The sequence below is a fragment of the Carcharodon carcharias genome (genome assembly GCF_017639515.1).
Source record: "Carcharodon carcharias isolate sCarCar2 chromosome 37 unlocalized genomic scaffold, sCarCar2.pri SUPER_37_unloc_2, whole genome shotgun sequence".
NCBI lineage: Eukaryota > Metazoa > Chordata > Chondrichthyes > Lamniformes > Lamnidae > Carcharodon > Carcharodon carcharias.
This window is the reverse complement of record NW_024470767.1, coordinates 2,027,942-2,049,647: the sequence shown is the minus strand read 5'-3', so window position 1 is coordinate 2,049,647 and position 21,706 is coordinate 2,027,942. Positions and strand designations below refer to the sequence as shown.

The following is a 21,706-nucleotide window of genomic DNA, read 5'->3' as shown; positions in this document are numbered from 1 at the left end:
TATACTCTCCTATACTCTATAATGTATACAATCTCCTTTACTCTGTAACATGTACAATCTCCTATACCCTCCAATATATACAGTCTCCTATACTCTTTAATATATAGTCTCCTATACTCTGTAATTTATACAATCTCATATACTCTGTGATATATATAATCTCCTGTACTCCATAATGTATACAATCTCCTATACTCTGTAATACATACAGTCTCCTATACTCTGTAATGTATACCATCTCCTATAGTCTGAATATATATGGTCTCCCATAATCTGCAATCTATACACTCTCCCATATTCTGTAAAAAGACAATCTTCTATACTCTAATATATACAGTCTGCTATACTCTGCAGTATATACAATCTCCTATATTCCAACATATACCATCTCCTACACGCTATAACATATACAATCTCCTATACCCTGCAATATATTGTCTCCTCTACTCTGTAATTATACAATCTCCTATACTCTGTAATATATACAAGATCCCATACTCTGCAATATATACAGTCTCCTATACTCTGTAACTTATAATCTCCTACATTCTGTAATATATAGTCTCCTATAATCTGTAATGTATACACTCTCCTATGCTCTGTAATATATACAATCTCCTATACACTGCACTATATACAGTCTCCTATACTCTAATATAAACAATCTCCTATACCCTGTAATATATACACTCTCCTATATTCTGTAATATATAAAATCTCCTATACCCTATAATAGGGGAGGTCTTGTGGTGCAGTGGGTAGTGTCCCTGCTCTAAGTCTGAAGCTCCGGGTTCGAGTCCTGCTCCAGTACTCAATGGCCAAGGAAGGTGTGTTCATAATGCTGCCAAACAGGGTGAGAATCAATTGTAAGTCCTTTAAATACATGAATATAGCAGGTGTTAGGAGTGGCAGAGATTCCTTGTGATGGAATGAAATTGGAGCCTCTACCATCACTATCCATAGATCCAGACTACAACATGCATGGAAAAGTTTACATTACCACAGCAAATCGGACCACCACCACCAATGTCTGCAACATATAGTCTCCTATACTCTGCAATATATACAGTCTCCCATACTCTGTAAAACATATAGTCTCCCATACTCTGTAATATATAGTCTCCCATACTCTGTAATTTGTACAGTCTCCCATGCTCTGTAATATATACACTCTCCTATACTCTGTAACATATACAATTTCCTTTACTCTGCATTATATATTTTAATATAACTTTCCAGTGTCACAGAACTGGTTTAGTTAGTGGGACATCCATTATGTGGAGAGACTGGAGAAGCTGGGATTGTTCTCCTTAGAGCAGAGAAGGTTAACAGGAGATTTAATTGAAGAGTTGAAAAGTGTTTTGACAGAGTAGTTAGGGAGAAACTGTTTCCAGTGACAGGAGGGTCAGTAACCAGGGGGGTATAGATTGAAGAGAATTGGTAATAGACCCCGAGGTGAACATTTTTTTTAAAATAGGGTGATATTTGGAATAAAAATGATATACGCAGATAATGTCAGAGTATTATCTAGACCATTTTCCATTGTTTTTGTATTTTGCCTCCGTATGTCAGAACTGCAGGTTTTCAAAGACTCAGCATAGACACAATGGGCTGAATGGCTTCTTTCTGTGTTGTTTATGAAATGGCAAAGAGAGGCTTCATCTCCATGACAATGAGTTATAGAAAGTTCTAGTCCAAATCCCCCATCTGGAGTAAATGTATTCACTGTATTCACTGCTGCCACAGTCAGAAACGTAGAAACAAAATCATTTATTTGTTTAATAAGGCCACCTGCCTTAGAGAAAAAATTTCTTGTTTCAAGGCCCTCTCTGCCCCTCCACACAAAGGTGCTGACCAATGCTGGAGATCATAACAGCAAACCGAATCATTCCATCTTCCTCATTCAGGGACACCGAGGCAAATTACAGTATGTCTGTCACATCCTCAGCTGTAGTATGGAAAACTTGGCAAAGACCAGGAATTGACTCTAGGTATTTTAAAGCTGTGTAACTTAGTACCACATAGGGTGGGGAATGGGAGAGTGCAAATGTTTTCTCCCCTCTTCAAACAAAAGACAGAATTGGGAACAGAGGGAAAATATCAGAATGCACATTTTCATATATTTGGGTGTGGTCACTGTTGTAATGTAGGAAACACAGCAGCCGATATACACACAGCAAGATCCCACAAACAGCAATGTGTTAATGATCCAGGTCATTTATTTTTAATGATGCTGGTTGAGGGATAACTATTGGCCCCAGGACACCGGGGAGAACTCTCCCTGCTCTTCTTCCAATAGTGGCTGTGGGATCTTTTACACCCACATCCTGAAAGACAGCCCCTCCGGCGTTGCGGCACTCCTTCAGTACTGACCCTCCGACAGTGCAGCACTCCCTCAGTACTGACCCCCCGACAGTGCAGTGCTCCCTCAGTACTGACCCTTTGACAATGCGGCATTCCCTCACTACTGACCCTCCGACAGCCTAGCGCTCCCTCAGTACTGACCCTCTGACAGTGCGGCATTCCCTCACTACTGACCCTCCGACAGTGCAGTGCTCCCTCAGTACTGACCCTTTGACAATGCGGCATTCCCTCACTACTGACCCTCCGACAGTGCAGCGCTCCCTCAGTACTGACCCTCTGACAGTGCGGCATTCCCTCACTACTGACACTCCGACAGTGCAGCGCTCCATTTGTCAGTACTGACTCTCCAACAGCACGGCATTGTCTCAGTACTGACCCTCTGACAGTGCGGCATTCCCTCACTACTGACCCTCCGACAGTGCAGCACTCCCTCAGTACTGAACCTCCGACAGTGCAGCACTCCCTCAGTACTGAACCTCCGACAGTGCGGCGCTCCCTCAGTACTGACCCTCCGACAGTGCGATGCTCCGTCAGTACTGACCCTCCGACAGTGCAGCGCTCCCTCAGTACTGACCCTCCGACAGTGCAGCACTCCCTCAGTACTGACCCTCCGACAGTGCAGCGCTCCATCTGTCAGTACTGACTCTCCAACAGCACGGCATTGTCTCAGTACTGACCCTCTGACAGTGCAGCGCTCCCTCGTTACTTAGTTGTTATTGAGAAACCCTTGTTTTATCACAAAATGTTTTGATAAATAATGTTCTTATTTGATAAATAATGTTCTTAAATTCATAGGTCCTGTTATCAGACCTTTTTTGCAGAATTTTCTTGCTTGCTTTGGTTTATTAAGTTATGGCTACAGTTTATAGTTTGGCAGCAGACCAACAGAGAACTTACTACAGAGTTAATGCTGCACAGAGTCCCATCCTTGGAAACATTTCCTCTTTATCCTTTCACAGGCTGAGGGAAGCCATTTTCATTACCATTGCTCAAGCAACCATTTTGAATATTGGAAAAGGCCCCAGCCCCTTGCTGAGAGTGCATCTAGGGTTTGCCAACTTCTGCAGCATTGCCCTGGACTCTCCAGGAACTGAAGATTGGTCTCCAGGACACTACTAAGGTTAAGCCAAGGAGAAAAATCATAGGGCCATTAAAAAAAAATTACAAGTTTTCTTCAATTTCTTTGAACAATTCTGTTTATTATTTATACAGATATTGGAGTTGGGGATGGAGGGTGTTTTAGTGGCTGAGGTAGGAGGTCTTATTAAGAAAGCCTCAAGAAATGCATCGATCTAGAGTTGGGAACCCTAGGTGTTACTTGTCAAGTGTCAATGTGAATCTGGGTTCTGGGGGTGAAAGGTCAGGTGCTAACACTCAGGGCACAAGTTGAGTTTAATGTTGATAAAAGCCAACTTGAGGGAGGATTTTGTGTTGGTGAAGTGAGGGCCCCTATGCATTGGCATGAGGCAGAGGAGCTGAGGCTGGGTAGACAGCCGCTAGGTTAAGGGTCACTCAGCTCCCCCGAGCAGGAAGCAGGGCAATCTGGCAGAAGATTGCAATATTTCATTGCATGAAATCAAATAAAGGAGATTCAACATTAAACGTTAGCTACGTCCAATAGTCACCTCTGGGGTGACTCCTGTTACCCAGGCTGGCACTTCTCCTGGTTGGAAAATGGCTATTTATCCGTTTTGTCCCCCTCTGTTGTTGTCACCTCGGTTGCTGCTGGTTCTGTCTGGACCTGATTAAAGCTGAACTTGGCCTTCACTGCTTCGGCAATAGCATACACTGTCTCCATCGGCCCCTTCTCCAGCAGGTAGCCTTCAGAGTCACACTCGGGATTCTCCTGCTCCACGACAGCTTCTGTCGCTATGCTGAGGTAGCGCAGTCCAGTCAACACACCAAGCTACAGACACACATAAAATAAACAAGACCTGATGCATCAGACACACATGACATAGCAGGAAAATCATCTACCTCATCATCAGGTGAAAGGCGGGGATGTAGTAGGTTACACTTAAAGGTAACCTCGTAGTGTGAGAAAGTAATTGGTTGGGGGTTAGGGCAGAGTTTGTTTTCTGATTGGGAGGATGGGATCTCTACTCGGACTTCATCTTCTCACCATATTTATTAATGACCTGGATCAGGAATAGAGAATCATTGCTGACAAGGGAGACATGCTGTCGAACCTTTCATCTTGCACTCGTCAGGACAAATTTCAAAGGGAGCAACAACTTATACTGCACCCTTTCCTCAAGCAGTATAAATTGTTGCTCCCTTTGAAATTTGCCGAAATTTGATGAGTGCAAGATGAAAAGCTTCAACAGCATGTCTCTCTTTTAGCAATAATCAAGCTCCGTGCTACCAAACGGCTATTTGAATAGACAGTTGTACATCCAGATTTTTAGATGACACTAAGTTAAGAGGCACAATGAGTTGTGCGAATGGGAATAGAAAGTTATAATAGGATATAGACAGATTCAGTGAGCATGGAAAACTATTTCAACATGGGCAGTGAGGTTAAGCTGCATTTGAAAAAAACAAATTGGAATATTTTATTAAAGATGAGAGAGTAGGAGCTGTGAGAAGTACAGGGTTTTACACAATTCTTTAAAGGTGAGTGGACAGTTACACAAAGTAATCAAAAAACCTAAGGGGATGTTGACCATTATCTCAAAAGGGTTGAAATATAAATGGGAGGGAGTTATACTTCAGTTGTACAGAGTTCTGGTTGGACCCATCTGGTTTTTATTCTTTCATGGGATGTGGGTGTCACTGGCTATTCCAGAATTTTTATTGCCCCTTGAGAAGGTGGGGGTGAGCCACCTTCTTGAGCCGCTGCAGTCCATGTGGTGTAGGCACACGCACAGTGCTGTTAGAGAGGGAGTTCCAGGATTTTGTTCTGGATATAATTCCAAGTCAGGATGGTCGTGTGGTTTGGAGGTGGTGGTGTATCTGGAGTAACTGTGTTCAGTTCTGGACACTGCACCTCAGGAAGGGGGCATTGGCCTTGGAAGGCAGGTGCAGCACAGGTTCAAAGAATGATACTGGGGCTGAAAGGGTTAACTTACAAGGACAGGTTGCACAGACTAGACTTGTACGCTCTCGAGTATAAAAGATTAAGGGGTGATCTAATCAAGGGGTTTAAGATGATTAAAGGATTCAACAGGGTTGATAGAGAGAAACTATTTCCTCTGCCAGTGACAGCCATGTCCTGGGAATGAATGGAAGAAAAAATCTAACTGTTGATTTGATATAAGATTTTGATCAAGCAATGAAATGGGGAGATTTGTCTGACATATCTCACTGATGAAAGCACTTCTAACAGATAGAATCCATCCCAACAATTCTTCATTTAGCTAGTGGATAGGTGGCAACAGACTGAGCCATAGAGGAGACAAGCATGTATAACCCTGACCCATTTCCCCAACTTACTCTGAGGAGGAGAGGAAAGTCTCCCAGAAAGAGAGAGAGCAAGCCTTCCAGGCATAGTTCCCACATCCCCAGCCTCCTCCTGATCCCAGAATCAAGCAAAGCTCAAAGGGAAATGTGAGAGGACACAGGCCGGGTAAACAGCGGAGGGCAGTCCTCACCTGCATGACATAGCAGAGCAGCACGCTTGTTCCAATGGTTGCCATCATCCCGGTATAGTAGCTGAGCAGAGCCTCTCGACATCCTGTCAGCCATATGTTCAGCTCCTCTGTCTGGTACTCATAGTTGAAGTGAGCAGAGTTGTTGGTGATTTGACGCTGGATGCAGGGCCGAGGGGAGTTAGGGTTGCAGCAACTGAAGGGGACACCATCAATCAGGTACCTGCCATCCACGTTGCTCTTAATATGACTGGAACCACATCAAAAAAAGTCAGATCGCATGGAGGCAAGAACAATCATTACATAGGATAACAGAGGATATATGGCACAGAGGGTTGTGAATCTTTGGAATTCTCTACCCCAGAGGGCCATGGACGCTCAGTCATTGAGTATGTTTAAGGTAGAGATTGATAGATCTCTGATTAAGAATAAAATAAAGGGTTATGGGGATAGTGAGGGTAGAAGGCTTTGAAGTGTTTGATCAGCCATGATCATATTGAATAGCAGAGCGGGCTCAATAGGCTGAATGGCCATCTCCTGTTCCTATGTTCCTAAACAGGCTATTCTGCTCAACCAGTCCATGCCAGTGTTTATGGTCCACTTGAGCCTCCTCCCATCTTTTCTCATCTAAATCTAGCATCATAACCCTCTATTCCCTTTGTCCTCATATGCTTGTCTAGTTTCCTCTTAACTGTATCTATACTATTCACTTCAACCACTCACTGTGGGAGTGAGTTCCACATTCTCCCTACTCTCTGGATAAAGAAATTTCTCCTGAATTCCTGATTGGATTTCTTGGTGACTATCTTATATTGATGGCCCCCAGTTCTGGTCTCCCCGACAAGGGGAAACATTCTCTCTGTATCCACTCTATCAAAACCTTTCAGAATTTTAAAGACCTCTGTTAGGTCACCCCTCAGCCTGTCGATCTTCTCCTGATATGTATATCCATACATTTCTGGAATGATCCTTGTAAACCTCCCAGCGCCTTTCCAGTGCCTCTATATCCTTTTTACAATATGACAATTAGAACTACATAGAGCACTCAAAGTGTATGCTGATGAAGATTCAATACAGGTTTGACATAACTTCCCTACTTTTCAATTCCGTGAATTCAATTCACACTGAGCATAGGGACAGGGGGAGGCCATTTGACAGCTTTTTGGGGGAGAGAGTTCCCTATTCCCACTCCCCTTTGTGTGAAGAAGTGCCTCCTGACATCACCCCTGAACGGCCTGGCTCAAATTTTAAGGTTCTGCCCCTTTGTTCTGGACTAATTTTTCTCTATCTAATCTACTTAATCCTTCAATCACCTCATTTAGATCACCCCCTAATCTCCTATACTCGAAGGAATAGATGCAAAGATTGGATTGGGGGAGGGATAAAAAGAAAATATTGACACAACGAGGAGTCAAGCCAAAAAAAATGATTGAAATAAAAACGGCAAATGCTGGAAGTACTCAGCAGGTCTGGCAGCATCTGTGGAGAGAGAAACAGAGTTAATGTTTCAAGTCAATGACCTTTTGTCAGAACTTACTCCCTCACTTCCTTGTTGTTGAAGTCTAGGAATCGATTACTGATCCACTGCACCCCAAACCAGTCCCTGTAGTTGTTGTTCCCACAGCACTGGAACTCCATCTGGATGTGGTCTATTGTCCTCTTCTGGTAGCATCTGCCTGGGGTGTCTGTGTCCTTATAAAAACGGATTCCATTTTTCAGGCCAATCTTCAGTGAAGCGTCCAGATTTCCTCTCATGAAATAGCTCAAGAGCGAAGCAAACAGCATGAGAAAGGTGAAGAGGAAGGAGAAGATCAGGAAGGGTTCCACGTAACCCTTCCATCGGGGGAACTTGGTCAGATCCAGTGAGTCATTGCACATTTTGACCGCACTGAAATTGATGAGCATGGAGATGAGCCCCACCAAGATTAGGGTGTTGGGAACAAGGTGGATGTCAGTGTTGTCCATCACCTCACTCCGTCTCTTGAGTTCGCATTTGAGATAAAGTCCCAATGCGAAAGTTAGGACTCCAGTAAACACCGAGAACCAGCACAGCATCCATAGGGATTGTGCCAACTGCACACGCTTTTGGAAAGTGAATTTTACTTTGAACAGGACCATGTCTGTGCCAGTCTCTGTGCCAATCTGTGGCCTCTCTCTCACTGTACAGAGGGGAGGGGGTAGTGGGGAAGATAGGTTTGCAACACAATCAAATCAGATAGGCTCGAGTGCGACAGCCCTAACCTGCTCTTCCATCGTGGACCTGTACTGTTGGCTGCAGGGAGCTGAGGGGAAAGCGAGAGAGAAAGGTTTAACCTAATCTCCCAAATACAGGCGGTAAAGCCGTGATTTAGAACCAGTGTCCTTCCAATAGAAACAAAGACAATTGTCCAAATCAGCAACTAGCGTCTCAATGTCACCTGTGAGCTTTATCAGTGCTTAACATTCTTTAATACCCCTGGTGTAGTCTTGTAATATGTACAGTAATAATCCACTGGCCTCTATCTTTGTCTCAGCCTACTTGTGTGAAAGTATTTTGTTCAGCCAGCTACGGTAGTCATGGGTCGAGTATCCTTTATCTGAAACCCTCAGGGCCAATTGCGTTTCAGATTTCAGATAATTTCCGTTTTTGGATACTGCATATAGATCTAGGCCTACTTACATTACAATGATCAAAGCCTAGGCTAGCTATAGTCTAAAATAAAGAAAATGGCTGGAAAAGTAAGATGTATCAATGAATAATAAATACAGGGTATCTGTAATAAGCTCTGCTTGTAGGAGAGAGTTTGCAAGGTAAACAGTGCAGACAAACAACTAGACTTCCCATTCCAAAGGTCAGGTCTGGTCGGCTCAGGTCACAGACTTCCCAAGCTAAAGATTGATGAGGTTCAAAAAAGAGCAGTTTTTGGATGTGTTCAGTTTTTGGATTTACAGATAAAGGATACTCCACCTATATTGTGGTGATAGGGCTGGGCTAGCAGCCTTATGAGAAAAGGTTGAGCAGGTTGGGCCTAAACTCATTGGAATTTGAAAGATTGAGAGGTGATCTTATTGAAACATAAAATTCCGAGGGGGCTCGACAGGTTAGTTGCTGAGAAAATGGTTCCCCTGGTGGGGGAATCTAGAACTAGGGGACACAGTTTCAAAATAAGGGGGTCTTCCATTTAAAATGGAGATGAGGAGTGGTGCGAAATGGAAATCAATAAATTGGAGACTTATTAGTCAGCACCAGGAACCATCTGTCACCTTGTCCACAAAAACTCAACTGGTTCACTGATGAAGGAAAGAAAGCTGCCATCCTGAGCCACAACACTCAAGAGGCTCGACACTGTCCAGGACAAAGCAGCCCCGCTTGATTGGCACCCCATCCACAAACATTTACTCCCTCCCCCACCGACACACAGTAGCAGCAGTGTGTGTACCATCTACAAGATGCACTGCAGGAATTCACCAAGGCTCCTTAGACAGCACCTTCCAAACCCACGACCTCTACCATCTAGAAGGACAAGGGCAGCAAATAGATGGGAACACCACCACCTGGAAGTTCTCCTCCAAGTCACCATCCTGATATTGTCTTTCCTTCACTGTTGCTGGGTCAAAATCCTGGAACTCCCTCCCTAACAGCACTGTGGGTGTACCTACACCACATGGACTGCAGCGGTTCAAGAAGGCAGCTCAGCACCACCTTCTCAAGGGGCAACTAGGGATGGGCAATAAATGCTGGGCCCAGCCAGCAACACCCACACCCTGTGAACAAATAAAAAAAATGACTCCAGTCCCACACCAATGTGGTTAAATCTTTATGTCCCCTCCAGTGGCCAAGAAAGTAATTCAGTTATGAAAACAAATTAACAATTAAAGATGAAGAATAAATGGCAGCTTTGCCAGCCATACTTATATCCTAAGAGTGAATAACAAAATAAGAGAATATCAGGCGTTATGCCACCTTAACATATCCCAAAAGGCTTCACAGCAGATGAAGTACTTTTATTGAAGTGTAGTCACTGCTGTAATGTAGGAATCGTAGCAGCCAATTTGTGCACAGCAAGATCCCACAAACAGCACTGGAATAAATAGCCAAATAATCTGACCTCTCAGTTATACTGGTTTGAAGAAGAGCAGTGGGAGTTTTCCCGATGTCCTGGGGGCGATTTTTATCCCTCAACCAACATCACTAAAAAAAATGTTCTGGGTCATAATCACATTGCTGTTTGTGGGATTCCTATATTGCAACAGTGGGTACACTTAAATAAGTTGCTTCTTTGGCTGTGAAGTATGTTAACATGTCCTGGGTTTGTGACCAGTGTTATAGAAATGGCAAGTTTTTCTTATTTAGAGGAACAAACATCTAAAATTAACTCGCACGTTTTTATCTGAAACCTGATGTCTGCAGTATCTTCACCACCTGAAGGTGTCAGTGCTGTATTTTGTTTCTCAACAATAAACATGAGAATAAATAGATAAAAGCAAAAAACTGCAGATGCTGGAAATCCAAAACAAAAATAAAAATAAAAATACCTGGAAAAACTCAGCAGGTCTGGCAGCATCTGCGGAGAGAAACACAGTTAACATTTCGAGTCCATATGACTCTTCAACAGAACTAAGGAAAAATAGAAAAGAGGTGAAATATGAGCTGGTTTAAGGTGAGTAGGACAGGTAGAGTTGGATAAAGGGCCAGTGATAGGTGGAGATAGCCAAAAGATGTCATAGACAAAAGGACAAAGAGGTGTTGAAGGTGGTGATATTATCTAAGGAATGTACTAATAGGTGACATTAAGGGTAGAAAGCAGGACGAGCAAGGTACAGATAGCCCTAGTGGGGGTGGGGTGGGGGGGGTAGAGATTGAAATAGGCTAAAAGGTAGAGATAAAACAATGGATGGAAATACATTTAAAAATAATGGAAAAAGGTGGGAAAAGAAAAATCTATATAAATTATTGGACAAAAGGGGTATCGGAAAAGGGGTGGGGATGAAGGAGAGAGTTCATGATCTAAAATTGTTGAACTCAATATTCAGTCAAGAAGGCTGAATAAATAGAGTTTTGCCTCAGCAGTGCTGAGTGAGATCTGGAACAGGAGATGGGCCAAGAACTGTTTAACCTGTCAGTATTAGAGAGACTGAGCTTCTGTTTGCTTTTGAGATGTTAAAGCTGCCCTAGTGGGACTGTTGGCTGGTGGAAGAATCCCTCAGCTCATTCAACATTCTGTAATTATAATCAGCCAACTACACTAACTCCTGTCACAAACTCGGGACATCCCAAAGCACTTGAAGCCAAGGAAGGACTTTACTGAAGTGTAGTCAGTTGTAGGAAATCAAATTCTGCACAGCAAGATCCCACAAACAGCAATGTGATAAAGACCCAGATCACCTACTTTTAGTGATGTTGGTTGAGGAATAAATATTGGCCCCAAGAAACCGGGGAGAACTCCCACCTGCTCTTCTTCCAACAGTGGCCATGGGATCTTTAACACCCACCCGAGAGGGCAGACGGAGCCTCGGTTTAATGTCTCATCCTGAAAGACGGCACCTCTGATAGTATGGCGCTCCCTCAGTACTGACCCTCCGATAGTGTGGCGTTCTCTCTGTACTGACCCTCTGACAGAGCGGCGCTCCCTAAGTACTGACCCACTGACAATGCGGCGCTCCCTCAGTACTGACACTCCGACAGTGCGGCGCTCCCTCAGCACTAACCCTCCGACAGCACTGACCCTCCGACAGTGCGGCACTCCCTCATTACTGACCCTCTGACAGTGCAGCACTTCCTCGGGAGTGTTAGAATGGACCATCAGTCTCTGGTGTGGGACTCAAACTGACAATCTTCTGGTTCAGTGACAAAAGACAGAGAGAGTGTTACCAAGGTAAACAGCAATCTGTGTACAAGGTACAATGTCTTGTTTGTTTAGGGCTATGAATTTCCACCAATCCATCCTCTGTCTGATAGGTTTAAGAGCGCAGGCTGCTTCTTTTGTGGGCCCAGATCCTTGACGGGTTTTATGTTTCAATTGTTATCGTTCCTTTGTTTTCTCTCCTTTTTTATGCTCTGATGATGTCACGTGGACCTATAACAGTATGGCCCTTGGCATTGATTCCTGAGTCACATGATTCCCGAGTACATCATATCCTGTAATAAGGATTAGGGATGGTCTCTGAATGGTGTCACCTGACTGGCACCATTAGTCTTTGTGTTCAATCCAAAACGTTAACTGAGGAAAAAGCAGTCACTACATTAACACCAGCTGACATTGTTATATAAAGCAGGAGGAAATTGGTGTTAATTATAGCAGACTTTGGACACTGGATCATAACAAAAGCCTGTGACCAGGTTCCCATCTGACCCACAACTGAAGGAATGAAGGTCTCAATTGCCCTGTCTCAAACTAGTCCCTGAAGGATCCAGTTCCAAAACATTGAACTCTTCATCGATTAACGCTACTGTCACTCTGAGATTCTGCTACAGGACATGTAATGATCATGGAGTCATAGAGTTATAAAGTTTAACAGCACGGAAAGAGGCCCTTCGGCCCATCATGACCATGCCAGTCATCAAGCCCCTATCCACTCTAATCCCATTTTCCAGCACTTGGCCTGTAGCCCTATATGCTATGGCATTTCAAGTGTTCATCTAAATACCCCTTAAATGTTGTGAGGGTGCCTGCCTCTACCACCCTCTCAGGCAGTGAGTTCCAGATAACCCCCTACCCTCTGGGTGAAAACGTTTTTCCTCAAATCCCCTCGAAACCTTCTTCCCCTTACCTTAAATCTATGCCCCGTAGTTATTGACCCCTCTGTTAAGGGGAAATGTTTCTTCCTATCTACCCTATCTATGTCCCTCATAATTTTGCATACCTCTATCAAGTCCCACCTCAGCTAACTCTGCTCTAAGGAATACAACCCGAGCCTATCTAGTCTCCCTTCATAGCTGAAATGCTCCAGCCCAGGCAACATCCTGGTAAATCTCCTCTGCAACCTCTCCTGTGCAATCACACCCTTCCTATAGTGTGGTGACAAGAACTGCGTACAGTACTCCAGCTGTGGCCTAACTAATGCTTTATACAGCTCCATCATAACATCCCTGCTCTTGTATCCAACGCCTCGACTAATAAAGGTAAGTACCCCATATGCCTTCTTACCCACTTTATCTACCTGCCCTGCTGCCTTCAGGGATCTGTGGACATGCACACCAAGGTCCCTCTGATCCTCTGTACTTCCTAGGGTCCTATCATTCATCATGTATTTCCTTGCCTTGTTAGTCCTCCCAAAATGCATCACCTCACACTTTTCAGGATTAAATTCCATTTGCTTCTGTTCTGTCCAACCAGCCTGTTGATATTATCCTGTAGTCTAAGGCTTTCCTCCTCACTATTTACCACACCACTAATTTTCGTATCATCTGCAAAATTACTGATCACACCTCCTCATTCATGTCTAGATCATTAGTGTACACTACAAATAACAAGGGACCCAGCACCGGACCCCGTAGTACGCCACTGGACACAGGCTTCCAGTCACAAAAACAACATTCGACCATCACCCTCTGCCTCCTGCCGCTGAGCCAATTTGGATCTAATTTGCCATATTGCCCTGGATCCCATAGGCTCTTACCTTCTTGACCAGTCTCCCATGCAAGACCTGGTCAAAAGCCTTACTGAAGTCCATGTAGACTCCATTAACCGGACTACCCTCATCTACACACCCAGTCACCTCCTCGAAAAATTCAGTCAAATTTGTTAGACATGATCTTCCCCTGACAAAGCCATGCTGACTATCCTTGAGTAATCCTTGCCTCACCAAGTGGAGATTAATTCTGTCCCTCAGAATTTTTTCCAAAGGTTTTTCTACCACTGATGTTAGACTCACTGGCCTATAGTTCCCTGGTTTATCCCTACCACCCGTCTTGAATAATGGTACCACATTAGCTGTCCTCCAGTCCTCTGGCACCTCTCCTGTGGCAATAGAGGTTTTGAAAATTAATGTCAGGGCCCCTGCAATCTCCTCCCTTGCCTCCCACAGCAGCCTAGGATACATCTCATCTGGGCCTGGGGATTTACCCCCTTTGAAGCCCATTTTTGGCCGCACCAAGTCTCACAGGTAGTGATTATGTAAGGTGGCTTACTGGAACACAGCACAAAGAAAGCTTCCATCTAATCTCATGCTGTACCTGTCCTGCGAATATTTGATGGGGATAGCGTAGAGGGAGTTTTGCTCTATATCTAACCCCGTTCTGTACCTGTCCTGGGAGTGTTTGATGGGGACAGTATAAAGGGAGCTTTACTCTGTATCTAACCCCGTACTGTACCTGTCCTGGTAGTGTTTGATGGCGACAGTGTGAAGGGAGCTTTACTCTGTATCTAACCCCATGCTGTACCTGCCCTGTGAATATTTGATGGGGACAGTGTAGAGGGAGCTTTACTCTGTATCTAACCCCGTGCTGCACCTGTCCTGGAAGGGTTGGATTTGAGGTTTGGTGGATTGGGTTCAGTTTGTTGGTGATTGGTGCAATATTTGAGGTTGGTGCCTCCCACCTAAACTCTGGTGGATTTTTAACTGAGCCTTCGTCAAACAGAGCCTGGTCACCATGATAAGAGTGAAACTGTGGGAGCCTGAGGCCCTGAATGTACACCTGCCTCAGCTCAACCTTCAACCATGTCTTTAATTTCTTCAGACTTGACTATTCTGATGCTCCCTTGGCTGATCTGCCACCCTTGAGGAAATTGAGGAAACTGGGCTTCTATCCTCTAGAGTTTGGAAGAATAGGAGGTGATCTCATTGAAACTTACTAACTTCTTACAGGGCATTACAGGGTGGATGTCGATAGGATACTTCCCCGAGCTGGTGAGTCTAGAACCAGGACAAACAGTCTCAGAATAAGGGACAGGCCATTTAAGAGGCCATTTGAGATAAGGAAGAGTTTCTTCACTTAGAGGGTAGGGAACTTTTGGAATTTTCTACCCCAGAGGGCTGTGGAGGCTCTGTCGTTGAGTATGTTCAAGACAGAAATTGATAGATCTCTGGTTACTAATGACTCCAAGGGATATGGGGATAGTAGGGAAAAATGGCGTATAGGTAGATGATCAGCCATGATCTGTTTGATTGGCAGAGCAAGCTCAAAGGGTCACATGGCTTACTGTTCCCTATGTTTTTCTGTAAACCTTTCTTCTGTAAACCCGAGCTCATCCAAAATTCAGCTACTCTGTATTCAACCTCACACCCATGACCCCCACCAATCCTGTGCTCATTGAACTTACTTATTTCCCAGTCAAGCAATTCCTCAATTTTAAAATCTTCACGTTCATGTTAGACTCAGACTTATAGATGTTTACAGCACAGAAGGAAGCCATTTGGTCCATCGTGCCCATGCTGGTCCACAAAGAGCTGACTACACTAATCCCATTTTCCAGCACTTGGCCCATAGCCCTGGAGGCTATGACAATGCAAGTGAATATCTAAATACTTCTTAAATGTTACAAGAGTTTCTGACTCAACCAAGCTTTCAGGCAGTGAGTTCCAGGCTCCCATCACCCGCTGGGTGAAAAACTTTCTCAATTTCCCTCATAGCCTTCTACCTCTTACCTAATGTTCTAATCCCTCCATGGCCTCACCCCCTCCCTATATCTGTAACCTCCTCAAGCCCCACAACCCTCCTAGATTTCTGTCACCTCCTCAAACATGAACAAAAGAGCTGAACTCCTGATGTAAGGCGAGGGTGACTGCCCTTGACATCGAGGCAGCATTTGACCAAGTGTGGCATCAAGGAGTCCCAGCAAAACTGGAGTCAATGGGAATCAGGGCGAAAACACTCACCTGGTTGGAGTCATACCCAGCACAAAGGAAGATGGTTGTGGTTGTTGGAGGTCAGTCATCTCAGCTCCAGGACACCGCTGCAGGAGTTCCTCAGGGTAGTGTCCTCGGCCCAACCACCTTTAGCTGCTTCATCAATAACCTTCCTTGAATCATAAGGTCAGAAGTGGGGATGTTCGTTGATGATTGCACAATGTTCAGCACCATTCGCTACTCCTCAGATACTGAAGCAGTCCATGTTCTAATGCAGCAAGACCTCGCCAATATCCAGGCTCGGACCGACAAGTGGCAAGTAACATTCACGCCACACAAGTGTCAGGCAATGACCGTCTCCAACTTGAGAGAATCTAACCATAGCCCCTTGACAGCTAACATAAAAGGAAATCCCAAAGTATTCTATAAGCACATCAATAGTAAAAGGGTGGTAAAAGGAGGATAAAGGCCGGTTAGGGACTAAAAAGAGGATTTACACGTAGAGGCAAGAGGCATGGCTGAGGTGTTAAATGAATACTTTGCATCTATCTTTACCTACGAGGTAGATGCTGCCCAGGCCATGGTAACAGAAGAGGAAACGCAATCACTAGAAGGGTATAAAATTGTTGAAGAGATATTGGATAAGCTGTCGGTACTTAAAGTTGATAAGGAGCCAGGACCAAATGAGATGCAGCCAAGAAAATTGAAGGAAATGAGAGTGGAAATTGCAGAGGCAGTGGCGATAATCTTTTAATGTTCATTGGATTTGGGGGAGGTGCCGGAGGACTGGAGAATTGTAAACATTACGCCTTTGTTCAAAAAAGATTGTAAAGATCTGCTCTGCAATACAGACCAGTCAGTTTAACTTCGGTGAAGGGGAAACTTCTCGAAACAATTATTCGGTCTAGAATTAATAGTCACATGGAAAAATTTAAATTGATTTGGAAGAATCAGCATGGATTTGTTAAAGGGAAAAACTAACTTGCTGGAGTTTTTTGAAGAAGTAACAGAGATGGTTGATGAGGGCAAGGCTGTTGATGTGGTGCACATGGACTTCCTAAAGGCGTCCGATACAGTGCCACACAACAGACTTGCAAAGAAAATTATGGATCATGGAATAAAAAGGACAGTAGCAATGTGGATACAAAATTTGCTGAGGGATAGGAAACAGAGAGTAATGGTTAATGGGTATTTTTCAGACTGGAAGAAGGTTTGTAGTGGCGTTCCCCAGGGGTCAGTTTTGGGACCCTTGCTCTTCCTGATATATATAAATGATCTAGATCTTGGTGTGCAGGGGACAATTTCAAAGTTTGCAGATGACACAAAACTTAGGAGAATTTGTAAACTGTGAGGAGGACAGTGTAGAACTTCAAAAGGACATCAACACATTGGTGGAGTGGGCAGATAGGTGGCAGATGAAGTTCAATGTGGAGAAGTGTGAGGTGATGCACTTTGGTACAAAGAACATAGGGAGACAATATAAAATAAAGGATACTATTCTAAAGGGTGTGCAGGAGCAGAGAGACCTGGGCGTATATGTACATAACTCATTAAAGGTGGCAGGGCAGGACAGATAGAGAGAGCTGTTTCTAAAGCATACGGTATTCTAGGCTTCATTAATAGGGGCATAGAGTACAAGAGCAAGGGGGTTATAATGAACTTATATAAGACACTGGTTAGACCTCAGCTGGAATATTGTGTACAGTTCTGGGCACCACACTATAGGAAGGATGTGAACGCATTGGAGAGAGTGCAGAAGAGGTTTACGAGAATGGTTCCAGGGATGAGACATTCAGTTATGAGGAAAGATTGGGGAAGTTGGGACTGTTTTCCTTGGCGAGGAGAAGGCTATGAGGAGACTAAATAAAAGTTTTCAAAATCACAAGGGGTCTGGACAGAGTACATAGGGAGAAACTGTTCCCGCTCATAAACAGAACGAGAACCAGAGGGCACAGTTTTAAATATTTTGTAAAAGAAGCAAATGCAAGGTGAGAAAAAACTTTTTCACACTGCGAGTAGTTAGGATTTGGAATGCATTGCCTGGAAGTGTGCTGGAGGCAGGTTCAACTGAGGCATTCAAGAGGGCACTGGATGATTATCTAATTGGAAACAATATGCAGGGTTACGGGGAAAAGGCAGGAGATTGACACTAAGTTAAAATGCTCAGAGAGCCTGTGGAAACACGATGGGCTGAATGGCCTCCTTCCACACTGTAACAATTCTGTGATTCTGTGATTCAATGGCATTACCATTGCTGAATCCCCCACTATCAACATCCTGGAGGTTATCATTGACCAGAAAATGAACTGGACTAACCTTTTAAATACTGTGGCTACAAAAGCAGGTCAGAGGCTAGAAATCCTGCGACAGGTAACTCACTTCTTGACTCCCCAAAGCCTGTCCACCATCTACAAGGCACAAGTCAGGAGTGTGATGGAATACTCCCCACTTGCCTGGATGAGTGCAGCTCCCACAACACGCAAGAAGCTTGATACAGTCCAGGACAAAGCAGCCCACTTGATTGGCACCCCATCCACAAACATTTACTCCCTCCACCACCAACACACAGTAACAGCAGTGTGTGTACCATCTACAAGATGCACTGCAGGAATTCACCAAGGCTCCTTAGACAGCACCTTCCAAATCTACAACCTCTACCATCTAGAAGGACAAGGGCAGCAGACACATGGGAACACCACCACCTATAAGTTCCCCTCCGAGCCACTAACCATCCTGACTTGGAAATATATTGCCGTTCCTTCACTGTAGCTGGGTCAAAATCCTGGAACTCCCTCCCTAACAGCACTGTGGGTGTACCTACAGCACATGGACTGCAGCGGTGCAAGAAGGCAGCTCACCCCCACCTTCTCAAGGGGCAATTAGGAATGGGCAACAAATGCTGGCCCAGCCAGCAGTGCCCACATCCTGTAAATAAATAAAAACAAAAGCCCTACAACCTTTCAAGATCTCTGCGCTCCTCCAATTCTGGCCTCCTGATTGTCTCCCGATTTCCATCACTCCACCATTGGTGGCCATCCCTTCAAATACTGGGGCCATAAGTTCTGGAATTTCCTCCCTAGACCTCTCAGCCTTACTGTCTCCCTTTAAGATGCTCTTTAAAACTGACCTCTTTGACCGAGCTTTTAGTCAGCTGTCCTGATAGCTCTATGTGGTACAGCGTGAAATTTTTATTCAATAATGTACCTGTGAAGTGCCTGGGGACATTTTTACTGCATTAAAAATGCTATAGAAATGTAAGTTGCTGATGTACACTGCGCAGGTGAGCACAGTTTTTGAATCCACTTTGCTGTTGTGTCACAAAATCTATTCTCTTGTGTGGCAATAGCATAATTTCTACTCCACCCACTCAAATACCTTTCCAAATCCTAGGGAATTATCTGTTCAAGTGGGGTAGTTCATCATTCTGGGGTGCCACTCCCAAGGGATTAAGCTGTCCCTAGTCTTTGTGGGTGTTTCTGGGTTAATGGCTGGAGGTATCAATCAGAAAAATGAATAGGAATTTCACCCTGGGCTCCACAACATGCACAGAGTTTGGTAATTCTGCTTCAGTGCTCTAAAGGACAGGAGTCCTACCTATTACAGCATCACCACCATAGAACCATAGAAAAGTTATGGCACAGAAAGAGGCCATTCAGCCCATCGTGTCTACACCAGCTGAAAAAAACTAGCTGCCCATTTTAATCCCACTTTTTCAGGGCACTCCCTCGCCACTAGTCCTCTGACAGTGCAGCACTCCCTCAGTACCGACCCGCCGACTGTGTGACACTCCCTCAGTACTGACCCACCGACTATGCGGCGGTCCCTCCATACTGACCCTCCAGCTGTGCGGTGCTCCCTCTGTACTGACCCTCCGACAGTGTGGCACTCTCTCAGTACTGGCCCTCTGACAGTACATTTCTCCCTCAGTACTGACCCTCCAACAGTGCATCTCTCCCTCAGTACTGACCCTCAGACTGTGCAGCACTCCCTCAGTACTGACCCTCTGACAGTACATCTCTCCCTCAGTACCGAATCTCCGACAGTGCAGCACTCCCTCAGTACTGACCCTCTGACAGTACATTTCTCCCTCAGTACTGACCCTCCAACAGTGTGGCTTCCGCTCAGTAATGACCCTCTGACAGTACATCTCTCCCTCGGTACTGACCCTCTGACAGTACATCTCTCCCTCAGTACCGACTCTCCGACAGTGCAGCACTCCCTCAGTACTGACCCTCTGACAGTACATTTCTCCCTCAGTACTGACCCTCCAACAGTGTGGCTTCCGCTCAGTAATGACCCTCTGACAGTACATTTCTCCCTCAGTACTGACCCTCCAACAGTGTGGCTTCCGCTCAGTAATGACCCTCTGACAGTACATCTCTCCCTCGGTACTGACCCTCTGACAGTACATCTCTCCCTCAGTACCGACTCTCCGACAGTGCAGCACTCCCTCAGTACTGACCCTCTGACAGTACATTTCTCCCTCAGTACTGACCCTCCAACAGTGTGGCTTCCGCTCAGTAATGACCCTCTGACAGTACATCTCTCCCTCAGTACTGACCCTCTGACAGTACATCTCTCCCTCAGTACCGACTCTCCGACAGTGCAGCACTCCCTCAGTACTGACCCTCTGACAGAACATTTCTCCCTCAGTACTGACCCTCCAACAGTGTGGCTTCCGCTCAGTAATGACCCTCTGACAGTACATCTCTCCCTCAGTACTGACCCTCTGACAGTACATTTCTCCCTCAGTACTGACCCTCGGACAGTGTGGCACTCTCAGTACTGACCCTCTGACAGTACATTTCTCCCTCAGTACTGACCCTCCAACAGTGCATCTCTCCCTCAGTACTGACCCTCAGACTGTGCAGCACTCCCTCAGTACTGACCCTCTGACAGTACATCTCTCCCTCAGTACCGAATCTCCGACAGTGCAGCACTCCCTCAGTACTGACCCTCTGACAGTACATTTCTCCCTCAGTACTGACCCTCCAACAGTGTGGCTTCCGTTCAGTAATGACCCTCTGACAGTACATCTCTCCCTCAGTACTGACCCTCTGACAGTACATTTCTCCCTCAGTACCGACTCTCCGACAGTGCAGCACTCCCTCAGTACTGACCCTCTGACAGAACATTTCTCCCTCAGTACTGACCCTCCAACAGTGTGGCTTCCGCTCAGTAATGACCCTCTGACAGTACATCTCTCCCTCAGTACTGACCCTCTGACAGTACATTTCTCCCTCAGTACTGACCCTCGGACAGTGTGGCACTCTCAGTACTGACCCTCTGACAGTACATTTCTCCCTCAGTACTGACCCTCGGACAGTGCAGCACTCCCTCAGTACTGACCCTCGGACAGTGCAGCACTCCCTCATTACTGGCACTGGGTTAAGTTGTCAGCTTCGATTCTGGATTTATAGAGAATGGACGTTGGACCTTGTCTCTGAGGTATTCGTGCGAGCAGTTCACAGAGCCAATGTGGACAACAGCGGGCAAAGTTGGGAGGAGGAAAGTGAGGGGGAGAAGTGGGGAGTTGGAGAGAAACTTTCAGCCAGTCAATATTGAGAGGCGGTGCTTACTGACACACACACACTCTCTCTGTCTCCATCTCTGTGAAGTTTGGCGACAGTTCCCCCTCATCCTGCTCTTTTTCTTGTTCATTTTTTTTGTTTGCAGCTGGCTCTATCACATGGCCCAGGGCCCTGACTCTGATTGGGCAGCGGTAAGGTGTCTTTGATCAGTTTCACTGGGATCTTCCTGTTCGCCTGGGTCTCTAAGGTACAAATGTTGACGACCAAGGAGCTCTGCCTCCCAGCGACACAAACGCCAGCCGCCCGAGCCCTGTCCCAGGGATGGAGAAATTCGCAGCAAACAGTTTGGGTGAGTTTAGAAAGTTTACAACAAACGTTTTTCCCTTATTGCGTCGGAAAGGAAGGCGAGAGAATCAGCCAGTGAACGTGAAACCATCTGTGATTTGTATCAGC

The 21,706-nt window shown here is 45.3% G+C and overlaps 2 protein-coding genes across 4 annotated transcripts in view; one reads left to right on the top strand and one right to left on the bottom strand.

Moving 5' to 3' along the window:
- Positions 1–3,542: 3,542 nt before the first annotated feature.
- Positions 3,543–21,706, bottom strand: part of LOC121274724 (RDS/peripherin-like protein xRDS35) — a 333,428-nt gene continuing 315,264 nt past the window's right edge. Inside the window, exons 1-3 of one of the 2 annotated variants that reach the window (XM_041182062.1) lie at positions 7,492–8,072; positions 5,958–6,204; positions 3,543–4,270 (exon numbers count right to left, since the gene is read on the bottom strand). In XM_041182062.1, coding sequence (XP_041037996.1) covers positions 4,043–4,270; positions 5,958–6,204; positions 7,492–8,072 — 1,056 coding nt within the window. In that variant the 3' untranslated portion in view covers positions 3,543–4,042. Of the gene's footprint in view, positions 4,271–5,957; positions 6,205–7,491; positions 8,073–21,706 lie in introns of those variants that run through there. The other variant, XR_005942286.1, reaches the window with a different exon arrangement.
- eml3 (EMAP like 3) overlaps positions 21,337–21,706 on the top strand; it is an 82,456-nt gene continuing 82,086 nt past the window's right edge. Inside the window, exon 1 of one of the 2 annotated variants that reach the window (XM_041182060.1) lies at positions 21,337–21,602. In XM_041182060.1, coding sequence (XP_041037994.1) covers positions 21,575–21,602 — 28 coding nt within the window. In that variant the 5' untranslated portion in view covers positions 21,337–21,574. The remainder of the gene's footprint in view (positions 21,603–21,706) is intronic. The other variant, XM_041182061.1, reaches the window with a different exon arrangement.